General features: G+C 53.2%; 1 protein-coding gene across 1 annotated transcript in view; it reads left to right on the top strand.

The window, feature by feature from the left end:
- Positions 1–21,089, top strand: part of PCSK6 (proprotein convertase subtilisin/kexin type 6) — a 174,531-nt gene extending 153,442 nt beyond the window's left edge. The window contains exons 18-24 of the mRNA XM_029952282.1: positions 1,207–1,309; positions 2,236–2,432; positions 4,039–4,126; positions 7,770–7,873; positions 13,215–13,344; positions 17,885–17,997; positions 19,614–21,089. Coding sequence (XP_029808142.1) covers positions 1,207–1,309; positions 2,236–2,432; positions 4,039–4,126; positions 7,770–7,873; positions 13,215–13,344; positions 17,885–17,997; positions 19,614–19,711 — 833 coding nt within the window. The 3' untranslated portion in view covers positions 19,712–21,089. The remainder of the gene's footprint in view (positions 1–1,206; positions 1,310–2,235; positions 2,433–4,038; positions 4,127–7,769; positions 7,874–13,214; positions 13,345–17,884; positions 17,998–19,613) is intronic.
- Positions 21,090–22,891: the final 1,802 nt, after the last annotated feature.

Consider the following 22,891-nt stretch of genomic DNA (forward strand, 5'->3'; position numbering starts at 1 on the left):
TGTGCACCTCAGCAAAGACCCATTGTGGGCAACAGAGAATGAGGACTTTTGTCTTTGCCTGCATCCCCATGAAATGCTAGTGGCCAGCAAATCACCTCTTCTTTGCTTCTGAACTCCACCCCCCCCCCACTCCTTCCAACAACTTAAAGCTTACAGAAGGCTTTTTTCTTCTAAAGACTCGAAAAACTTCTAATACCCCACTGGGCACCACTCCACATGGGGAGGTTTTCTGGAACCATTGCCCAGAGTAGGAGGGTGAGGGGCAAGGTGGACAGAAGGTCCCACTGCGGTGCTGGTCTTCAGCATGCTGTGGTCACGTCCTTTAGGCCAGGTGAAGGGGATACCTGTGGGCTAGACATTTCTCACTGGGCTCATCTGTGTGGTCTGCTTGCAGGTCTGCAAAAGTGAGGCTTGCCGGAGTCCACTGAGCTCCCTACATTTCTCTCCAACACTTTTCCAACAACACACAGGCCCCCAGAGTCAGAATTTGGGGATGGCAGGGGACTTGAGGGAGGATGGGTAGCCCACTGGTGAGGCTGAGAGGGAGGGAAGCCAAAAAGAGAAGGGCCCAGCCCACCCAAGAGGCCAGCCCAGCCAAGCCCAGTCCCGCTCAGGGACAGCCCCATCCAGCCCCGCCCAGGGACAGCCCCTCACAGCGGTCCTGGACTTGCAGATCCATCCAGTTCCCACCAGTGCATGTAGGGAATGGTCACCCCCCCTCCCCCTGCCACCTTTCCTGCTTAATTCCTGTTGGATCCTCACTGCTTGGCAGCAGTTTCCTTGATGCCTTTGATGCCTGATATTGCCTTGCTTTGTCCTTCATGTCGGAAATCAAGAGAGATGGCTGGTGCCAGCCTCATGACCCTGATGCAGAGGGATACCCCGAAGAAGGCACCGCCAGCCTCTCTCCTGGTATCTTACAGCGCTCGTCTCCATGGATCTGGGTCCCCAGCCACCACTGGCTGTTTTCCTTCTCAGGCTGTGCCATCTGAGAGCGAGGCTCAGCTCTCAGCCATAGCCAGATTGCCTTGGGGGTGGGCACTCTGCCCAGCTGAGGTCCTGCGTCCGGCCCCAGCAGACCCACCGCTCTCGAGGGAAGCTAATCCTGACCCACCTAGGCTGTGACAACCCTGACTCAGTCTTAGGGGACTGCATTCCATTGACAAAGCCTCTCTCTGGGTGAAAGGAAATGCTTGTGTCTTTAAGGTCTGTGCCATCCGGAGTGTGGTGACAAGGGCTGTGATGGCCCCAACGCAGACCAGTGCTTGAACTGTGTCCACTTCAGCCTGGGGAGCACCAAGACCAGCAGGTAATGGGCCTATCCTGGAGCCCTTTTGTGCTAAGGTGACCCGATTCAAGCTGTTCTCAGCCACCCCGCCCCCCCACAGCCTGGTGCCCTGCTTATGAATCCGTGCAATCCCCCAAAAAGGGAAATGACATTGAGGTTTACTGCTTCGGAATTTCACACATTTTAGTAACTTCTGGTCCTCATCACAAAGTAATTCATGAAATCAGAAGCAGTGGCATTGTGGTATCTGTGCTTCTAAACCATTTTCTCCCCATTTTGGTAAACAAAAATGGGTCACACTGAGCATCCCAAGGCTGACCACTTGGGAACCACAGACAAATGCCGTGTTAGAGGCCAGGACTGTTCTGAAAGTCAGCCCTGTGGCCGTGCCTGGAGAGCACCCAGCCCTGGGTGTCCAGTCAGCGGTACAGCCACATGTGGAGGAACAGGTGGCTGTCGGGGGCCCTGGCAGTGGTGCGGCTATGCAGGGCTGTGGGCATGTCTGTCACGGTGTGCTAGAGCTCCCGGAAAGGCCATGGGCAGCCAGCCTCCTGCCTTTAGGCACTGTCCAGGAAGTCTAGCTCCCGAAGGGCATCAGCGGTGACGTTCTGCCAGAGCTCAAAATTCCAAAAGTCAAATACCATCATCCAGGGGCTGCTGAGACTTGGAAAGGAAAGTATTCCTGGGTTCTTCTCTGAGTCCTGGGTCCTCTCCTGGGTACTTAGGATCTCTCAGCTGTGTTCACCGAGGCCATGGGCGTTCATGGTTTACCTTCACCATGGGGCCTTTGATTCCCTGAGGGTTTTGCTGATCTAGGGGTGCAGAGGGGCAGCTGGGATTTGCTCCCCAGCTAGCTGTCCTGCCTCAGCAGGACCCAGCAGTTCTGCAGGCTCCGAGGGCCATGCAGGGCTGAGTTTCTGAGCCCTCTGTGGCTCCTGCTCCCACAGGAAGTGCGTGAACACGTGCCCGCTGGGCTACTTTGGGGACACAGCAGCGAGACGCTGTCGCCGATGCTACAAGGGGTGTGAGACCTGCTCGGGCAGGAGCCCAACCCAGTGCCTCTCCTGCCGACGCGGGTTCTATCACCACCAGGAGATGAACACCTGTGTGACATTCTGTCCTGCTGGATTTTATGCCGATGAAAGTAAGTGCATGTCTGTGTGCGTAGAAGGGATGAGTCAGCCCTCCAGCCCCTTGCTCTGGTCTGGGGCCCCCTCTCCTGGGAGAATTTTCCCAGGGAATCCAGCACCAGCTATGAGCTGAGTAGTCAAAATTGGGGAAAGCCCATCCTGGGAAGAGCTGCTGAGCTGAAATCAGGATTCAAGTTTGGGCAGAAGGTTTTCAGTCCTCCAAAATCCAACAGGAGTCTATTGGCCAACATTAACTGGGCTCGGAAGAGACAGGCTAGTCTTGGTGGCACATTTTACAAGTAGTGACCACACCCCTAAGAGGCAGAGGATGCTCTCCTGGTCTTGCAGATGAGGAAACAAAACTGTGAGGTGGCAAAAGTTCACAACCGGGGATGGCACCAGAGAACTTGAACTCAGAGCAGCAAAACCAGGTGTCCTGCCATTTAACCAGTTGTGGAAGGTGGGCAGATGGGTAGGGGGTCTCTGGGGCCCACAACCCATGCCAGCGTGTCACCAACTCACCTTGCCCAGAAGAGACAAAAGGTAGGGTCTGGGTTAAATTGATGGAGAATAGTCCTTGAGTTCAAAGAAGCTACTGTTCTGCAGTTGGCGATTTGTGCAGGTCGAAGCCTTCCCACAGAGGCCCTTCTATGCAGGGGGGATCATTGATTCAGCCTGTTACGGCATTACTGTTCCTCCTGTGGGGAAGAAGCCAGAAAATCTTTAAAGACAAATAAAGCCATCGAATAACCAGAATCTCTTCAGAGGAAAAACAAATCGTCTTGTAAGAGGCATTTCACAGCCTTCACAAACCACTGCCCTGGGCTGCCAGCCAGACCTGCTTTCAGGGTGGAGGTTCCTTCACTCCTACTCTCCCAAGGCAAGAGTCAGCCACCCTCACCAACCCAGCGTCTTCCCTGAACACCTGTGTGCACCCACGAGTGCGCACGCACGAGTGCACGCGCGTGTGTGTGTGTGTGTGATGCTACGCATAGGGCCCTGAGGACAATGCACAGAAGGTAGCAAGCAGCCCTTAGCTTCCAGGCCCAAAGCAAGGTGGCGCTGATGAGGGGCCAGAGGAAGGACCAGACAGTAACTTAGGGAAAGCACTGGGGAGTCCTGGTGATCCAGCCTTTTCCCAGGAGGTGTGATGGGTGTCGTGGATTGATTTCTCGGGGTATGTAACTGCCAAGTTTCAATAAGTCCCTTGCGAAGCCCTTAGTGGGGCTCCCAGGCCTCTGCAGATCCATACTGTATGTATGTGTGTGCACGCACGCGCATATGAAACATATATAAAGTGACTGATTAATCTAAAGCTTGGTCAGCCAGGAACTGGCTCTAGTCCTTGTTGAAATAAACAGAAGCAGACAGAGTCTCCTCTGCCGAGGGCCCCCTCCAAAGCCTTGGATGGTGTAAGGACTTTGAGTCCAGAAAGGAGAGGTGAGAGACCTCTGCTCCCATACCTGGGCCTGCTCTGGCTGTTTTATCACTCGGTCATCCCTCCTGAAAGCTGACACTGGTGACGAGCTGTGCCAACAACCCTGCTTTGAGTCGTCTTTGCCCGGATCCGATTCACCTCTAGTTTTCTCCTTCTCTTCTCCTCATCTCGTTTTTCTCCAGGTCAGAAAAATTGCCTTAAATGCCACCCAAGCTGCAGGAAATGTGTTGATGAACCAGAGAAATGTATTGTCTGTAAAGAAGGATTCAGGTAAAACCCTCCCTTCAGACCTAAAGAATGGCAAAGGGTTCGTGCAGGCTCTCGGTTTCTTGGCTTACCAAGTTTGGGCAACTCTTTCCTAAAAGCAGAGGCCCAGAGCCTTTCAGGGTAAAGATTCTGAGTCTGTAGAAATCAGAATCCCACTTGGAGACTGATGTTTAAAATAGAAAGTTAGAAGACAGGCAAGGTCTCTACCTTTTATGCAGCACTTGGGGAACTGATTAAAAACAAGAATCGATCCTACCATATAAAGCAGGGCTGACTGCTGGAAAGGTGAGGGTTCTAACGGAGCTCCCGTTTCCAGGCGCCAATAATGCCACCTCCTCCTCAGTGTCCCTCCCAGTCCAGGTAAGGGTGGGGGAGGGGCATTGGGAAGCTCAGCCTCCCTCCACTCCACCTTCTGCCTTTTCTCTCTTGTTTCCCAGCTCAGGTATTTCCTTCCAGCTCTGGGAGCTTGCTCCCTGGGGGTTCCTGATGTCCCCCTGTCCCACCAAGCTCAGTTCACAACCCTTTTACTGGGTTAAGGATTTTTATTGGAATATTTTGAAATGTTTGTTTACCCCACTTAATGCAACCAGCTTGCATTTAATGCAAGAAAATACACATTAGCCGTTCCTCTAAGTTACTGTCTAGAGCTTAGGAAACGTTCTATTCGAAACTACCTTCTTTTGAACTTTCAATAGTCCAGGGACTAGAACCAGGGTCTACACGTTAAGGAGTTAAGGAAGTAACAGAAGGGTCAGTGAAAGCAGCACTCCCCACCACCCCCCACAGTGTGAACAAGGAAATCGCCGGGGTTCTTGTTCAAACGAAGATCCTGGAGGCGCCTGGGTGGCTCAGCCAGTTACGCTTCCAATCCTTGATTTCGGCTCAGGTTGTGATCTCACAGTTCATGAGATCGCGCCCCATATTAGGCTCTGTGCTGACATCTCAGAGCCTGCTTGGGATTCTGTGTCTCCCTCTCTGCCCCTCCTCCTCACCCTCTCTCTCAAAAATAAATAAAAGCATTTTTTTACAAAACGCAGATCCTGGTCCAGCAGCTCTGGGCGGAGCCTGCGACTCTGCATTTCTAGCAGGCTCCCAAATGACAAGGAGGCTGCTGGTCCAGGTGAGAGCAGTCTTTGCATGGTGAGGTGCCAGGGGGTCTGCGGTCCCCCCCCATCCCAGCCTCCCCTCCACCCAGTTCCAGCCAGGTCTGGAAGTCCCCAGTAGTAAGTTGTGATGAAAACATTTAACAAACGCCTGTTCCCAGTGCTCTCACCAATATTGCCTCATTTAAATCCTCACAGTGACCTGTGACATTGATATTATTGTCCCATTTACTCACTGGGGAGAGAAAGGCTGTCCCCAGGAACACGATGTCTCTGTTTTCATGAGCTGTCCTGAGCCTGCCCTTCTCTGCCAGAGGAGGGAGAAGACGATCAGGAGAGGAGAGAGTCCACGGCCCAAGCAGCCAGGAGTCTGGGGGAAGGAAAGGGAAGGAAGACCCGCCAAAGTCACACATCATGCTTATGGTTAGGTGGACAAGTCAGGATCACCCGTTACAGGATGAAGTGGTCAAGGAAGGAGGTCCCCAAAGGGAAAGAAGGCCTTGAGCTGATGGTCACACCTGGTGGCCTGAGACAGGCCTGGGATCCCAAACCCTAGGCTGGTAACTGCAGGTGTCAGGAGCGGTGTGGAGGCTCTGTGGTTCCAACTCACTGTAGCCTGTGAGTCTACACTGGTGAGTCCCAGGGAGCTGGTTTCTGTGTCATGCGGGTCCAGTGGGAGAGAAGAGGTCAGCTGCTCAGGTCAGGAATAGTGTCCCAGTGGGGCGCCTGGGTGGCTCAGTTGGTTGAGCAGCCGACTGCGGCTCAGGTCATCATCTCACGTTCGTGGGTTCAAGCCCCTCATCAGGCTCTGTGCTGACAGCTCAGAGCCTGGAGCCTGCTTCAGATTCTGTGTCTCCCTCTCTCTCTGCCCTTCCCCCACTCATGCTGTTTCTCTCTGTCTCAATAATAAATAAAAACATAAAAAATTTTTTTAAAAGTTAAAAAAAAAGGAATAGTGTCCCAGGCAGAAAATGCCTATCAGACAGAAGCCACACAGCTGGACGCAGTGTTTCCAGCCACAACAAGCATTCAGAGAGACACACAAGCTCCAAAAACATCATCAGCCATAATCCACAAAAAGCTTCCTTTTATTGCCCAATATCCTTTTAAGCTGTGGCTTCAAATCATCGCTGTCACGTTAAAGCAGTGAGAACAGCCGAGCCGCTGACTCGCAGGCATCCATCTCTTTAGGGGGATAAACGCAGGAAGGGTTCGAGGGGGAACATCAGTTACTGAAGACTTGATTTAACTGCCGGTCTCGGTGGCCCTGGAGCCATGATGCGGAGGAACCTTGGGTGGGCATCACCATTGATGGGGACAGGCTTTCCGACCCACTGACCTCTCCCCACCAAACGCACGATTCTCTGCATCTTGCAGACACCTCAGTGCACTTGCTCCGTGTGTCTAGTGGCAGACAGCTTACAACATGTGCATCAAACACCATAATCTTGCAAACTGAAGAAATCCTAGAAGCAGACACACCCTTGTGTGGCGATAGCATTGCAGTGATCCACCAGTACTTGCTCACTGAGTCCTCAAAACCACCTTAAAGTGCGGGAGCCCTGCTTGTCCCAGCAGACAGGGAGGAGACAGGTGTAGAGAGGTTAGCTGGCCTAGGGTCAACGACGCACAGTCAGGAAGTGCCACAGGCAGGATCCTGGAGTGGGTAGTCCAGCTCCACAGACTAGAATCCACCACTAGGCTGCCTTTGGTGAGTGAGGTGAAGGCAGGGGCCAACCAGGTGAGACAGGAAGGCAGGAACCACGTGAGGCAGGGCATTTCAAGGTCATTGTGAAGCACTGAAGGTTTCAAGCAAGGCACAGGCAGCAGTGGGTCCAGCTTTGAAGATGTGTCCTGCGCCTGCCACCCCAGGTCACACATCATAAATGCTACCACTTTGCCAAGGGCTTGCGCCGGCCAGCCTGCCACCAGAGGTAATCCACACATGCTCCATTTCTCCTCTTGAGGTTTGGCTTCGAGTTTGTTCAATGTCAATAAAGAGAAGCCATCACAGCCCAAGAGAGAGCCTGAGGACTTGGCCTCCCGCACCAGGACCAAGGCCATGGAGACCTGAGGACAGAGCCTGGGGCTGCTGGTCACTCCGCCCAGAGGCTCTGCTTCCACGGCCACTGCACCCCTTCCTGCTGGCCCTCCAGCTGGCTTCAGGATCCCTTTTCCTGCATTCATTAGCTTGGAACCTCAAGTGACACAAAGAGCGACTTCCTTTGCCTTTCATGAAAGGTGACTGAGGGCAAATCGTAAATTAAAAAAATTTTTTTACATTTATTTATTTTTGAGAGACAGAGCAGAAGCAGGGGAGGGGCAGAGAGAGAAGGAGACACAGAATCAGAAGCAAATTCCAGGCCCTGAGCTGTCAGCACAGAGCCTGACACATGGCTTGAACCCATGAACCATGAGATCATGACCTGAACCAAAGTCGGACACTCAACGGACTGAGCCACCCAGGCGCCCCAAGGGCAAATCGTAATTTAAATAGGATTTTGGAAAGAATATCAAAACATGGCTTTTTTTTTTTTCAACAGCTTTGCACGGGGCAGCTGCATTCCAGACTGTGAACCGGGCACCTACTTTGATTCCGAGCTGATCAAATGTGGGGAGTGCCATCACAGCTGCCAGACCTGCGTGGGTGAGTTCACAGGCAGCAGAGGCATTGGCTTCGTGACGCCTGACGCTTGGAACCTGGGTCACTGACTGTAGGCTAACAGTCTTGAAGCTCAGAAAGTCTGTAGGACTTCCAGAACTTCCCTGGGTGTTGCAGCTTTAAATCACAGAGGCTCTTGGAGAGGGAGGGGGCGCAACCAGGGGAAGGAGGTGCAGGATTCGTGTTTAGTGGCGAACAGACTTTCAGTTCGGGAAGATGAAAATGTTTTGGAGGTGGATGGTAGAGATGGTTGCATGACTGTGAATGTATTTGTTTTTAACTTTTTTAATGTTTATTTTTAATTTTTAAAAAATTTTTAATGTTTATTTTTGAGAGAGACAGAGACAGAGTGCAAATGGGGGAAGGACAGAGAGAGAGAGGGAGACACAGAATCTGAGGCAGACTCCAGGCTCTGAGTTGTCATCACAGAGCCAGACGTGGGGCTTGAACCCACGAACCTTGAGATCATGACCTGAGCTGAAGTCAGATGCTTAACTGACTAAACCACCCAGGTGCCCCTAATATTTATTTATTTTTGAAAGAGACACACAGAGCATGAGCAGGGGCGGGACAGAGAGAGAGGGAGACACAGAATCTGAAGCAGGCACCAGGCTCTGAGCTGTCAGCACAGAGCCTGATGTGGGGCTCCAACTCATGAGCTGAGCTATGGGATCATGACCTGAGCTGAAGTCAGATGCTTAACCAACCAAGCCACCCAGCCACCCCCTGTATTTAATGCCACTGAACCGGAGACTTAAAAATGGTTAATGCAGTCATTTTTATGTGATGTTCCTTTCATCACAGTTTTAAAAATTCAAAATAACAAAATACTGTTAAGACTTCTCTTTGAAAGAGCAGCTGGGCTTTCCGGGATTAGAAGCGCAGCCAGGCAGCGGATGCCGTCGGGCTGCGTAGGAAAGCGAACCCCTCCCGCGGAAAAGGCACTGCCTGAGACACGACACTGTAAAGGTGCAGAGAGCTGGGGGCTGGTTGTGGTGAAGGGAAGAAGGCGTTTTAAAACATAGCCTTCTTTTCCTTGCACCCATCTTCACTTACTTCGAACATTTTATTCAAAGAGGAAAAGACTTCTATAAACAATTTTATGTGTATTATAATTTCCCACAAAGATGATAGCACAGATGTCTTCCAGGCACAGTTTTTACGCAGAATAGCAGATTATGCGTTCATTTTATTGGGTTTCTGCTGACAGAGTTATCTGCCCTAGACATTGAAGTGCATTATGAGATTGCAGGCTCAGATACATTTCAGGACAGTCTTCTCCTGACTCATCTTCCCTGCCCAGCACCTGACAGGGACAGTGCAGCCCTCCCCATACGGGCATGTGAGCCCCATGTGGGCCTCCGCCGTGCTTTTTGGGAATGGACGTGCCGGAGAAAGCGGGGCTGTGGCCAAGCCTGGTGCCCCTGAATCCTGCAAGAGATGTGCCTTCCCAGGACCTGTCCCTCCTGGGACAGACCCCAAAGGAGCGCGCGCTCCACATTTGGAAGCCTTCTCTGCCAGTGACCGCTAAGCTCTTTTTTCTAGCCACTTCCCAGGTTATTTTTTCACCGTCATGTTTATTCTTTGTTTCTCTGGATCCTTGTTTAGCCCAGGTTGATTAAGGAACGTCATTGATGCTCCTTATTTAAATTTCATAGCTACTTGAATCCATAAAATTCAGGAATGTGCCTTTACAACACTTTTGATTTCAGTAATTCCATTTACTTTTCTTCCTCCGTGTCCCCAAACTGCCTGTTGGCAAACAGCTTTATGGAGTTGCTCCCTGGTTTTTCTCTTCTCATCCCAGTGACTTCTCTGTCACTTCGGGCATGTCATTCAACGGAGTTTGAGGCCGTCGTGGCGGGGGTGCGGGGGTGACTTCCTTCCTCCATGTGCCTGCCTGCCTGTTCTTTCTAAGTTCCTGAGACGCAGGCCCACACCGCCCGGCAGCTGCTGGGGAGCGGACCCCGTTTCTCTGCTCTGAGCTGCCTGGAGGTTTTTTTGTTCCCTGTCAAATTGAGTCTGTGTCAGAAATAGCTGTTCTCAGCTGCCAGCTCCCCACGCCCTTGAGGCCCAGGCCCACCTCGCCTTCCCGTCCCTGCTGCCACTCAGTGGTGGGCCCAGGCATGGTCATGGGCAGGGTCGTGGTCAGGCACAAGTGCAGGGTGAGGCATGGTGGCCTCTGTCCCCACCCTGGGCTGGCAGTGCCCCAGGGCATTTGATGGGCCACTGGATGGGAACAGGCCTCTTGCCCATTCCCGGTCTAGACACCCAGAGACTTGGCACGGAGGACGTGACCTGCTGGGGTTGCCTGACAGCTGTGAGTTGGTGCAGGGGACCCGTGGGACAGGGAGGTGCCTGGCTTAACTTGTCCCCGGCTAGGACATGACACACTGGTCAGCACTAGGCAGCTGGTACAGCATATGCATGACACGGTGAGGGGTGGTGCCCCAGGTCCCCATGGGGTCGGCCCGCACCCACGGGTAGCCCTTCCTCAGGCCTCTAATTGATGCAGAGAGGCTCAAAATGGCAGATAAAAAGTACTATGACAGCAGGACAGAGAAACTGCCGAAGCAAGGAAAGCATTTTATAGCTCAGTCCCCTGAATGGCACGTTTCTCCTGAGTTTTGAACAAGGACGCCACATGTTCACTTTGTGGCAGGGCCCCACACATGACGGATTGGGTCCCGTGGAAGTAAACCCATTTTGTTATTATTGTTATGATCTGTGGGTGCTTTTCAGGCATCTGAAGCCTGTAAAGACTGGTGACTTAACGGAATCCTTAAGAGACTTCGGGTTATAAAGTTCATACGTTGTGGTAATTGTGAAAATAGTTTGTCCTGAAAAACATGTGTTTGACCAGCTTCTTTGATTGCAGCAAAATATCCATAACATAAAATTTACTATCTTAACCATTTTCAAGTGAACACTTCAGTATCATTAAGTACAGTTCACATTGTACCTCACCACCATCCATCTCCAGAGCTTTCCCATCTCACCCAGCTGGGTGCTTCATCGGCTTTGAAGTTTAGCAAAGTGGACGTTAAACCAAGTACACTTGACCCTTGAATGAAATGGGTTTGAACTGCATGGTCCCCTTGTACATTGAGGTTTTTTGATATACTAAGTGGACCTTTTCTTCCTTATGGTTTTCTTAATATTTTCTTTTCTCTAGCTGACTTTATGGTAAGAATACAGTATATAAAACATATAATGTACAAAATTCATGTTAACTGAGTGTCTGTGTTCTCACAAAGGCTTCTGGGGATGTCTGGGTGACTCAGGTGGGTAAGCCTCCAACTCTTGAATTCAGCTCAGGTCATGAGAATGATTCAGCCCCGCATCACGCTCTGTGCTGAACGTGGGGCCTGCTTAAGATTCTCTCCCTTTCCCTCTCTGCCCCTCCCCCACTTGTGTATGTGCTGTCTCTCTCTCTCAAAAAAAAAAAGAAAGAAAGAAAAAAGGAAAAAAAAAAGAAAGACTTCTGGTCAGCAGTAGGCTACTAGTAGTTAAGTTTTGAGAGAATCAAAATCCATATTTGGGAGAATGTGGATTTTTGACTTCGTGGGAGATTGGCGTCCCAAACCCTATGTCAGTCAAGAGTCAAGAGTACAAACAGGAATGAGTGTTCTTTCACACCACAGAAGCTCCTCAGGCATTAAGGACCCTAATGGCTGAGGCAGGACAATGTGGGTCACAGGGTTCAGCAGGGGAAGCCCGAGGGGGGACACCCAGAGAGACCACACACTTCTGGAGGCCCAGGGACCACACAGTTCAGGAGGCCAAGTGGCCAACGCCAGATGCTCCCTGGAGATACATGATGGAGGGGTGACGAAAGCACAAGACCAGTCTTCCGTCTGGAATGAACTAAGTTGGACAGAAACCCTATACGTTCATGGGGCCTTGCAGCGAAGGAGGGCGGACACCCCATGTGGCGACTACAAGTGGGTGGGACTTCCTCATTACGGAGGCCTGGTGGCCCCAAAGGGTTCCTGGTTCTGTCTCCCACTCACAGTCCTGAAAGAGCTCAGAGTTTCCATCCAGGCTGCAAGCTGTGGTTCTGAGAGATGGAGCCAGAGCACCAAGCCTTGGTGCTGGTGGAACCACCCTGCAGACCTCTGTCTGCAAGGGGCTTCCCTTGACAAGGCCAGGAGCCCCCCTCTTCGTCCGGACGCTACCCTGGGAGGAGGGCCAGATATGACTGCCTTAGCTGCCAGGCCTCCATCTAAGACCACAGTGAAATTAAAGGAAGACATGTAACAAGGGACTGTGATCACCAGAAGCATCTGAATGACTTTTCCCCATGTCCGACCCCCTAAACTACTAGCCAATGGCCACCTCCCCGCCTCTCTCAATGTCCCATCAGGTGCTCCTCAGGGACATTTGGCACAGAGTAGGCTCTAGCCTACTTGTGGTTCAGTGGATGAATGAACAGATGGACAGGCAGAAGGGCGGACACATGGACAGGTGGAGAGGCGGACTGCATGGTTTCTTCATTCTAGACCGAAGTCTGCTGCAGACTTATGAGTCCACTGGCTGAACTGAATTTCTCTCTCCTGCCTCTGCCTCTTGGTCCTTCATTCCGAGCTTTTATCTCTTTGGGTCTCCATTCCCCACTCCCTAAGCCCTTAGGTGTTTGCTCTCTGTGGTTGAAAATGTCCTGGTTGTCCACACCAAATACCTGTCGCCACCATCCCCCTAAAAATCTCTCCCTTCACTTTTCCCACATCTTACATGCCCTTCTGTCCAAAAGAAATATGCAAACCACAAATGGGAGCCGCTGAACCAATTTTAAATTTCCTAGAGAAACAGGCAAAAATAGGTATAATAACATCTTATTTAACCCACTGTTTCTAAAATACTCTCATCTCAACATATAATCAACATAAAAAAATGAACAAGCACTTTCTTATTCTGTTTTTATGCGAAGTGTTTGGAATCCAGTATTTTGCACTTGCAGTATGCCTCAGTTTGGTCCAGCCACATTTCAAGCACTCCAAGCCACACGTGGCTGCCTCTGGCAAAAAGGAGTGGGACCAAGGCCCGTTGGCCAGGAAGCATTTGGAATCGGGGCCATCAAAGAAGGCTCGGGCAGGAGGAGGTGTGGTGAGCCTGGCTCATGCCTCCGTGTCCCTCCCTATGAAATGGGGACGCGGGCGGGGATGGCCTGGTGCAGGCACAGGGTGGGCACCTGGGAAACCTGGCTGTGGTGGTGGACATGGGGCATCCGAGCAATATCGCAGATCCTCAGGACACCGCGGCAGGCCTGGGACATGGGGACAGGCAGGCGGTCCCTGACATCTGCTTCTGTCACTGCACTCCTCAGGGCCCAGCAGAGAAGAATGTATTCACTGTGCAGCAAACTTCCACTTCCAAGACTGGAAATGTGTGCCAGCCTGTGGCGAAGGTTTCTACCCAGAGGAGATGCCAGGCTTGCCCCACAAAGTGTGCCGAAGGTACTCGATCCCATCAGTCTTTCTGCCTCAGACCAAGATCGCTTGGGGGTGGGGGTTGCCTGGACCAGCAAGGGAGGAGCCGGAGGGCCAAGTCCGGTGGCCTCTTCCCTGGGACTGGGGGAGGGTGCCACATCACACCACTGCAGAGGGTGTGGGAGGCATGGTGGGGGTGCCGGAGCCCATTTACAGAGGTGGGGCCCCCTGCGGTTGGTGATTGCCAAGGTCACAAGTTTGTTGGCGGCTTTCATTCCTTGGTTCATTTAGCAAGTACCTGTTGAGTGCCAGGCACTGTGTAGCTGGGAGGGGGCAGGAAGCAGGATAACAAGGTGTCTGCCTGGTGGTACCCACATCGCCATAGCGGCGCCAAGGGGGAACCCCCCTGCAGCCCAGGATGCACTCACACTGGTGGTAACGAAGGAATCCATGTGTTGGGGATTTTTCATTATAAATGAGAAAATTTAGGTCCAGACAATGTCCTTATTCTAAAACCATTTCCCATGCAGTCAGGGAACATATCACTGTATCCCTTCTCATTCTCCTGGTGTATCCACATCGTGTGCCATTCTTATCCGGTGGCTTCCAACCCAGTCGTGTTCCTTCTCTTTGTCGTTGGACATGGGCAGTGAAAGAGCAAGCCGTTTGCTTGGGCGTCCTCTTGCCTTGCTGCCTTACATCAGGACTTCATAACCCAGATCCCAGGACAGGCAGGGGAGAGCGATAATGAGGTGCTGGAAGGTGGCCTTGAGGATGATGATGGTGGGGTGAGGGAGGGGCCTTCCTTCTGAAACAGATTCAAAACATGGGAGCCCTGGAGGCCCCTGTTAGAGCAGCGCTGGTCAGGGCAGCCTTGTCTTCCAGCTCACAGCTGGGGACCCACAGTGGGGTTCGCTCCCCGAGCTGAGTTTGAGAACTGCTCTGGGTTCTAATCTATTCTCAGAAAGCAAAACCAGAAAACCCCACAGTCAGCCAATGAGAGACCACCAAATCCTTGCCCTTTTCTTGATTCACAAAAGAAGGTCCCCATGGGGGGTTATGTATCTGTGCAGGGGTCAGCCCCCTCTTTTGAGCTGATTTGAAACAGGAAGCTTGTTACCAGCCTTGTTAAGTCTTGTGGGGCCCTCGCAAGGGTGTCTGAAGTAAGCGTTTCATTTGTACCAGCCCGCCGGTTCAAGGGTGATTACACTAAGTACAGCAGCCCAGGGAGAATGTGGAATTAAACAGTGATAATCACATTTTTTATTGTTTTTTTTTTTTTTTTTTTGGAGAGAGAGAGAGTGTGTATGTGTGTGTGTGATTGGGGGTGGGAGCAGAGGGAGAGAGAGGGAGACACAAAATCTGAAGCAGGCTCCAGGCTTTGAGCTGTCAGTGCAGAGTCCGACATGGGGCTTGGACTCATGGACCACGAGATCGTGACCTGAGCCAAAGTCTGGTGCTTAACTGACTGAGCCACCCAGGCGCCCCTGTGGTTATCACTTTTGTTTATCACATGCCCAGGTTCCCACAGGATGCTGGGCATCCCCATGATTGTGGTAACCAGTCCCACTAGGGGTTCCCAGAAACTATGGTGTCCCCAGCCCAGGAGGCAGAAGGTAGGCAGCCCCCTAAGCCCCTTCTTGACAGCAGAGGACAGCACCTTCCTGGGCGCTCACCTCCACAGGAGGGGAAGCTTTCAGTCCAGTGCTAGGGTTCGCCTGGCAGATTGTAGACTTACACCCCCAGGAGGAGCCCTGCACAAGGTGTTGAAGTGGTGAGATCCAGCCCTTCTGGGAGCTTCCATCTTTAGAGGCCCCTGGCTCTGAAGACCCCTTTGATGTGGATCCTTCCTAAAGGAAGAATAGTGTTGTTCTTCTTGGTTGTGCAGGCCCTCTTCCTACTCAGGCAGCAGCAACTTCAGCAACTTTTAGGGTTTGGCTTCCTCCAGGCTCCAGAACACCGAGGGGTGCTCTGGCTGGCCCCCGCCGGCAGACCAGGGGCAGCTCTGGGGACCACGCAGCCACACGGGGCCTTATGTGAAAGACCAGGCCAGGACACAGGCCTGCTGGGTAGGCAACCAGGATGCCAGGAAGACTGGCAAAGATGAGGCCCAGAATGAAGAACAGACCATGGTAAGGGTCTCAGGCCCTGGACACCCCCAAGGCTTAGTGAGAGGACCCAGAAGAGCGAGCAAGGACCTCACTGAACACAGAGAGCAATTCGGGGGGGCACTTGCCTGAGGGGTAATTTGCCTCTCAGGCCCCCAGTCTTCCCCACTGCTCTCTGCAACCTCGGCCTCTCCCAGGTGCTCAGTGGGGCAGAGACTTCCGGCATGTCTTCTGTATTCCGTGCCCACACTGAAGGATGACAAGACTTGCTGTCTGACTCTTACCTGGAACAGTCTGAAGGCAAAAGGAAGGGAGAGGACGTGGCCCCCGCAGTAGAGCAGGGGAAAGGGGCTGTAGTGCGCATGTCTGTCCTTCCAGAGCCTGGCAGGGCGAAGTGGCCATGGTATTTTGTGGGGAAGTAGGCACCATAGAGAGTGACAGAACCGGAGGTGTTTTGAAAGCCCCCTGCCTGAGAGGACTCTCTGCATGGCAGGTAATCCTGACAGAGAGGAGTCAAGAGGGTCTTTCAGTGAAGCAGGGACCTCAATGGGAGGGGGGGGGGGGCGTGTTACCTGGAGGGGACAGTGTGATGCTGGACTCTTTCCCTGCGGTGGGGCCTCCAGATCAAAGCCCCGGCCCAGCTAACTCCTTGACCTGGGCCTCGAGACACCCTGAGCAGGGAGCAGGTCGGAGCCTGCAGGAGTCCACCTGCGGCCCAGGAGATGGTGAAGGAGGGTGTTTGGAGCTGCGGTAGCTTGTTACGCAGACGCAGACAACTGACTTGCACGCGTTCCCTCTGGGGGCTGGCAGGGAGACCCCCGAGCGTGGTGAGCTTGTCCCTGGGGAAGCTGGCCCTCCATCTTAGCACAGTCCACCCACAATGTCGCTGAAGCAGCTCTCGGCCAGGGCCTGGAAAAGCTGGCCCCGGGCCTCTGAGACAGCTGATCTTCCATGAGCCAGTTAGGCTAGGCCCTCATTCTGGTCCCACAGGGGTGGTCTGTATAAGAAGCCAGGGTTCCCCAGGGGAGGTCATCCCTTGTGCTGTGGCATCAGGGGTCTGTGGCTAGGCCACCAGAAGGTGCAGCGAGGGCAGAGTCCAGACCCTAGTGACTTTCCCAGAGTGCACAGAAAACAGGGTCCCACATGGCAGGCCCCGCCATCCCCTCCAGGGGTAGGACAGGGCGGCGGGAAGTCGGGGGGGGGGGAGGGCAAGCACCTGCTTCAGGATGAGGAAGTCAGAAGAGCAGGTTTGTTGTGGGATTTACACATTTACAGATGTAGGCTACGAGCCTGAACTGCAGTCTGGGGGCATCCTGCACCGGAGGAGCAAAACCCACCCGTCACCCAGGCTGAGGGCCTGACCAACCAGGGCTCCGTGCAAGCAGAATGGAAGGTGAAATCAGACCCCAGCAGAAGGCTGCTTTGGAAAGAGGCCTAGAGGAGCCCTTGTTGATGGCCTCTAGTCCCTGACTGGGAGGGTGGCATCTGTCCTAAGCAAAGAACTGGCCACTTAGGGCAGACACAGGAGTCCTGTGATTCAGGCTCCTGCCCCAGAAGACCCGCCCACCCAGCCTGAGCTCCACCTCTGGGGCCTGAACCACCTGCAGCTGGCATCCATAGGGCCTGGGAGACCCACTCACCAGGAAATGGCTCCAGAAAAGGCGGCAGGTGCAGCCCAGGTCCGCACGTGGCCCAAAGCAGGGGAGGTGCGGATTCAAGCCCTAGGAACCGATGACGAGCTCTTTCTGTAAAGGGCCCGTGGTAAGCAGTTTGGGCTTGGCATCACAGTCTCTCTTGCCGCTCCTCAATCCTGCCACGGTGAAAGCAGCCACAGGTGGTACATGGATGAGCGACTGACTGTATTCCAGTAAACCTGCTGGATGTGGCTTTTGGGCCATAGTGTGCCTACCTTCCCCTGAGGTCACGGTACTCTGCATCAGAAAGAGCCCTGGGTCCCATCTCAGGGCAGGAACCCGAAGATCCTCACCCCGCCTGCCCTAGGGCAGGCATCACCCCCAAGGAAGCTCAGCCTGAAACGCAACAGCAGCCCCCAGGCCAGGTCCAGGATTGCTTTGCCACATCCCTGTCCCTGAGTTCCAACCCTGTAGCCGTCAGAGCTGGGCGGCTGCCCAGCGGTTCATGTGCTGATGCCGCTTAAGGAGCCATTTGGGGGTGGGGGGGCACAGTGTCCAAGAAGGTGTCCAGGTGAGCCATGGAGAGTCTCAGAGACCCGGGCCTGTCTGCCACCCCAGGCATGCTCCTGCCAACGTCACCCTCCCAGGGCCATAGTGCAGACAGGACGTAGGACGTGCAGGCGCTTGGCTGGGGTTTCAGGCCATCATGGCGGCCACAGCTGCAGGGCGGAGACAGGGCAAGAGGTAGGGGGGCTGCGGGAGGAGGCTCCTGGAGTGGTTGGGCCCCTTCCCCAAGCGGCAGCATGAACCTGTGTCCTCCCACAGGTGTGACGAGAGCTGCCTGAGCTGTGAAGGCTCCAGCAGGAACTGCAGCAAGTGTAAGACGGGCTTCACGCTGCTGGGGACCACGTGCATCACCAACCACACGTGCAGCAATGGTGAGCACGCAGGGGCGGGGAGGGGGGCATGAATTACCCTCAGGGCTGCTCTTGGAGGAGCTCCACTCACTGGCTTCTGGTCAAAAAAGAAAGGAACAGCAGCCCTTCTGAATGGGTGTGGGGACACCTCTTCGCCTCCTGCTGTCCCTTTAGGCCTCTCACATTGACCAGGGAGACATCCTGGCCACCAAGCTACTGCTGGTCCATTTGCCAAGTGACTCTTAAAACTGATTTTGTTCGTGTACCCTTCCCACTCTTACGCCATAATCCCCGGTGGCCTGGGTCTGGGGAGTCCTGTTAGGAGAGGCCTGACCCTGGGGGTCAAAGCCAGGAGGCCTGGAGGGTGTCAGCCTCAGAGCCCCAAGTCCAGGCCCCCACGCCCCCCAGGGCAGCCCCGCACTTGTGTGGGAGAGCCTTGGTTCCCTGGGCCCACTGGAGACCAGAAAGGGCTGTGAAGACACAAACTCTGAGGGAGATCAAAGGGCAGTTTTGGGGTTCCAGGCAGAGGACTCGGCCTGGGGACCTGGTGCATGAGTGGGGAGCAAGGAAGGCTCCATGCTCAGCAGGAGGAACAGCGCAGGCCAGCTCTGGGCACCACGACCTGGCGTGCAGGAGAGAAAGCAGGCGGCCCCACGGCGGCCCTGGGCACGGAGCTGTAACTGGCCCAGTCCTGGCAGGGCACAAACCTAGCAGGTCTGCACACATGAACATGGCCTCCTTGCCTTGGTGTTTGGTCTTTTGTTTTCTTTTTCTTTCTTTTGGTTTGCAGAATTGTGTGCTTTCAAAGAGTAGGAAGCTCCCTCTTTAGGATGTCATCTACTCAGGTTATATATCCAGCCCAAGAAAGTGGGGTGGTCACAGGAGGGGCTCCCAGGTCCCATCAATGACGAGGCGTCTTCACAAGCCCAGCAGCCAGTGGGGATGGGCCCATCTCCCTCCCTCTTCCCCTCTCCCTTTCCATTCGCCTTGACACCTCTGTCCCTCCCATCCCGTTCAGTTTGGGGTGACCCTTGGACACAGGAGCAGCCTCCGTGCCTGTCCCAGGCCTGCCTCCTACCCCCTCCCCAGTCTTCCTACTAAGCCCCCCACCACCACAGTTGTCTGGAAAGATAGAGGTACAGGAGCACTGAGGCCTGGCTGGTGCAGCTCACTCCATTCTCCACCCTGCCTCAGTTTCCCCCATTCCCTATACCCAGTGTGAGCCCCTGCATGCTAGGTGCCACTTCTTTTTTTTTCAATGTTTATTTAATTCTGAGAGAGCACAAGTGGAGGAGGGGCAGAGAGAGGGAGACAGGATCCGAAGGGGGCTCTGCACTGACAGCAGCAAGCCCAATGTAGGGTTTGAACTCACAAACCTCAAGATCATGACTGGAGCTTAAGTCAGATGCTCAAACGACTGAGCCACCCAGGTGCCCCATGGGCACCACCTCTGCCACACCAGCCTTGCCACCTGTCCCAGGAAGACCGTGAGGGACAGCTGCCGCCCCCAGCTTCCTCCGTGACCCCCGCCCGGCCCATCCTGGGGCCTGGTGAAATGGGATGGCTGGAACCATCTTAACGTGTCAGGCCCCGAAGTCTGACGCATCCCTGCTTTCTCTTTTGTGGGGGGACTCTAGCTGACGAGATGTTCTGCGAGATGGTGAAGTCCAACCGGCTCTGTGAACGGAAGCTGTTCATTCAGTTCTGCTGCCGCACGTGCCTCCTGGCTGGGTAGGGGCACCCAGCTGACTGCAGGGGGCAGGGCCCCTCCTGTCTGTCCGTCCGTTCAGCAGCCTTTCTCCAGATCGTCAGCCACAGCCTGTCCGGGGGGTGCCCTGCGTCTGACAGCTTTATCTGCCCAGGAGCAAGGTCCTTCGGCAGCATCTCTGAGCGCCCCAGCCCGGATGCGTGGCGGGCCGTCAGGAGTGCTCTGCAAACAGTGACAGCTCTCAAACTCTGCTTGCTGGCTACCCTCTCCTGGCAAACTTAAGACGGGAACAAAATGAATTCTGGGAATCCACAGCTCCAGCTTCAGGGCAGCCTCTGGGACCCTAAGTTTATGGAATCTTCAAGACCAAAGCAGAAAGGCAAGATGCTTGGCTTCACACACCACTCTTCTCCTCGCGCTTTTGTGCAGCCTCACAGTGAATCGCACCCCCCAGGCCTGGGCCGTCCCCACGCGTGCTGCCCGGCCGAGCGCGCCTACTCCCCCGCCTGCCACAGAGCAGCCTGGGGCCGGTTTGGTCAGACTGTACATAAAATAGACTTGGGGGCATAAAATATATGACCACTGGGGATGGAGCACCTATTCCTCCACAGTCAGCTGCTTCTGGAACTGCAGCGGTGGCTTCGAATGTCCAATTCCAGATCCGGGTGGGAAGACCCTTCATTTCTCTGCCGCACCGTTCTGTAGGTGAGCTGAGCGCCCCGTCGTCGTGTCTCTGGGAGCCTCCTGGTCCGAGGGATCACCTCCACCTGACGCAGAGCCTCCTGAGGAGGGTCCCCGGGAAGCACCCCAGGGGCCAGCCAAAGGAGCCCCAGTGACGGAGCAATTCCTCTTGCCAAAATGTAAACCCAGCCTGTGAACATTAATCCTATCCCCGCCCATCTCGTGGGATTGCTTTTGAAATACACTTGGCCCCTTCTCTTTGGGAGATTTGTCCTTAAGGGAGACGCTCCTGTGTCTGTGTCCTGTGAGCCTGATAACACGGTTGGGTTTATTTCTGCCAAACCTGTGTAGGCATTTTATAAGCTACATGTTCTAATTTTTACCGATGTTAATTATTTTGACAAATATTTCATATATTTTCATTGAAATGCACAGATATGCTTGATCAATTTCCTTTACTATGGGAGCGACATTTGCCTTAAATTTTTTCAAGCTTGTTCTCCATTTTGTCCTGCTCCCCTCTTTGACTATAATGCATTTGCCTTGTCCCCTGGGAGCTGGGGGAAACCCAGCTGTTGTTTATTGAATCCACAACTTCAAAACAGAAATCCACAGAGCAAATACAATGTTAACCCTAAGTTAATAAAAGAGTTAACATCCCATGACCAAGACGCCTGTATTGCTTTCTAAGACACAACGATTAAATGTTGACCAATGTGTGAAACGGCTTTCTCTGTGGTTTCAGGTCTATCTGATGTCATTAAGTAGACGGTCTTTGAGGTCTAGCAAATGTTTGTGTAACAAAGTCATGGGAGAAATTCCGGCGCTCCGGTCCCAGGGTGTCCTTTGTAACATACTCTCTTCGGTCCACAACAGCCTGGTTGGGTGGAGGGGCTGGGTGCAGGGTGCCTGCCATCTGTCGAGGGAGTGCCCTCCACAGCCTGGACCGCACGCCTCTTCACCTCCAGCTCCCGAGTGACATAATTAGGTCACAGCTTATCTTTTGCAGTGACTGAAATCCCTGCACCCATGCATGGGTTTTGTGCTGCATGGGGTTTTTACCATGGCCTCTTTTTGATGTCACAAGCTTGTACTTGGTGGGAATCCAGCAAAAACATTTATTTATTTGAGAGAGGGAGAGGGAGAGAGAGAGAGAGAGAACAGAAGCAGGGGAGGGGCAAAGAGACAGGGAAAGAGAGAGAAAAAATCCCAAGCGGGCTCAAACTCACAAAATCATGAGACCATGACCTGAGCTGAAACCAAGAGTCAGATGCTTAACCAACTGAGCCCCAAGTTTTTGGTTTTTATTTGTAGTTATGGCTAAGAATAAAAGTGGGTGTGGGCATTGTTTTAGGAATCCAGGGTTGACTCAGAATTCCAGGAAGGATGCAGCCGGGCCTTGGGACTCTGGTGCCAGCATAAATGTCACCTGGACCCTACTGCATTGTAGCATGTCCTCCTCACTCTCCAGTTGATGGGGCATATGACAAGACCACTGTCATCTCCCAAGCAAAACTGGTACAACTCAAACTCCCTAAGCACGCTTTCTGAACCTGCTGCTTGGCCTTGGTTACCCTGCTTTGCATCAGTGTTCATTTAGCCCCATCAGCTGTGGCCGCGGGCACACGGGTATAGCAGAACATGGCTGCAGGAGCTTTCCAGTGACCTCATGGCTGGAGGAGGGGAGCAATGTGCAGCTCTCAGAACGTAGGGGTGAGTAGGCCACCAACCTGACAGCTGCCCACCATAAGCACGAATCGACTGGAGTGGTCAAGGTGAGGCATTGCAGGAAGGAGTGAGTGTGTTTGGGAGATAGTAGCCAGGGCTGGGCAGAATACTGAATAGGGTTCATCTTGTCCCACAAGACTAACATTGAATTAGAACCAGCAATTGCTGGGGTGCCTGGGTGGCTCAGTTGGTTAACTGTCCAACTCGTGATCATGATCTCGTAGTTCTGTGGGATTGAGCCCCACCTAGGGCTCTGCGCTGACAGTGCAGAACCTGCTTGAGATTCTCACTCTCTCTCTTTCTCTGACCCTCTCCCACTCATGTTCTTTCTGTCCTTCTTAAAATAAAGAAACTTAAAAAAATTTTTAAACCAACAATCGCTAAGTGCTTCCAGTGCAAGGCACCATTTTGCTTCTAGAGCTCTTTGACCATAGAGAGCTATGGTCTAACGTATTTGGAGTTGAATCAGAATTTCCTTTTATTCCCAAGACACCAACTACAAGAAGTCAAGCAGGCAGCCTCAGAGCGCATGTACCCTCCTTGCAGTGACTGGGCCAGCTGGTCCTGGGGCTGACGAGGGTGGCAGCAAGCTGAGAAGCTGTTCACAACATCAGAAGGACAAAACACCACCTTGTTAAAAAGAACTGACCCCATTAAACGCCTGCTCACAAATCACCCGACCTTAAGGATGTTTGGACTCAGTCGGGGCAGGATGTGTTTATGGATTGTGTTTTACATGATAAGGTCATGGATCATCTCCTCTAAATCTGTTGTTTCATAGACTGAGGCTCAGAGAGG

The sequence above is a fragment of the Suricata suricatta genome, chromosome 9 (assembly GCF_006229205.1).
Source record: "Suricata suricatta isolate VVHF042 chromosome 9, meerkat_22Aug2017_6uvM2_HiC, whole genome shotgun sequence".
In the NCBI taxonomy this organism is placed as follows: domain Eukaryota; kingdom Metazoa; phylum Chordata; class Mammalia; order Carnivora; family Herpestidae; genus Suricata; species Suricata suricatta.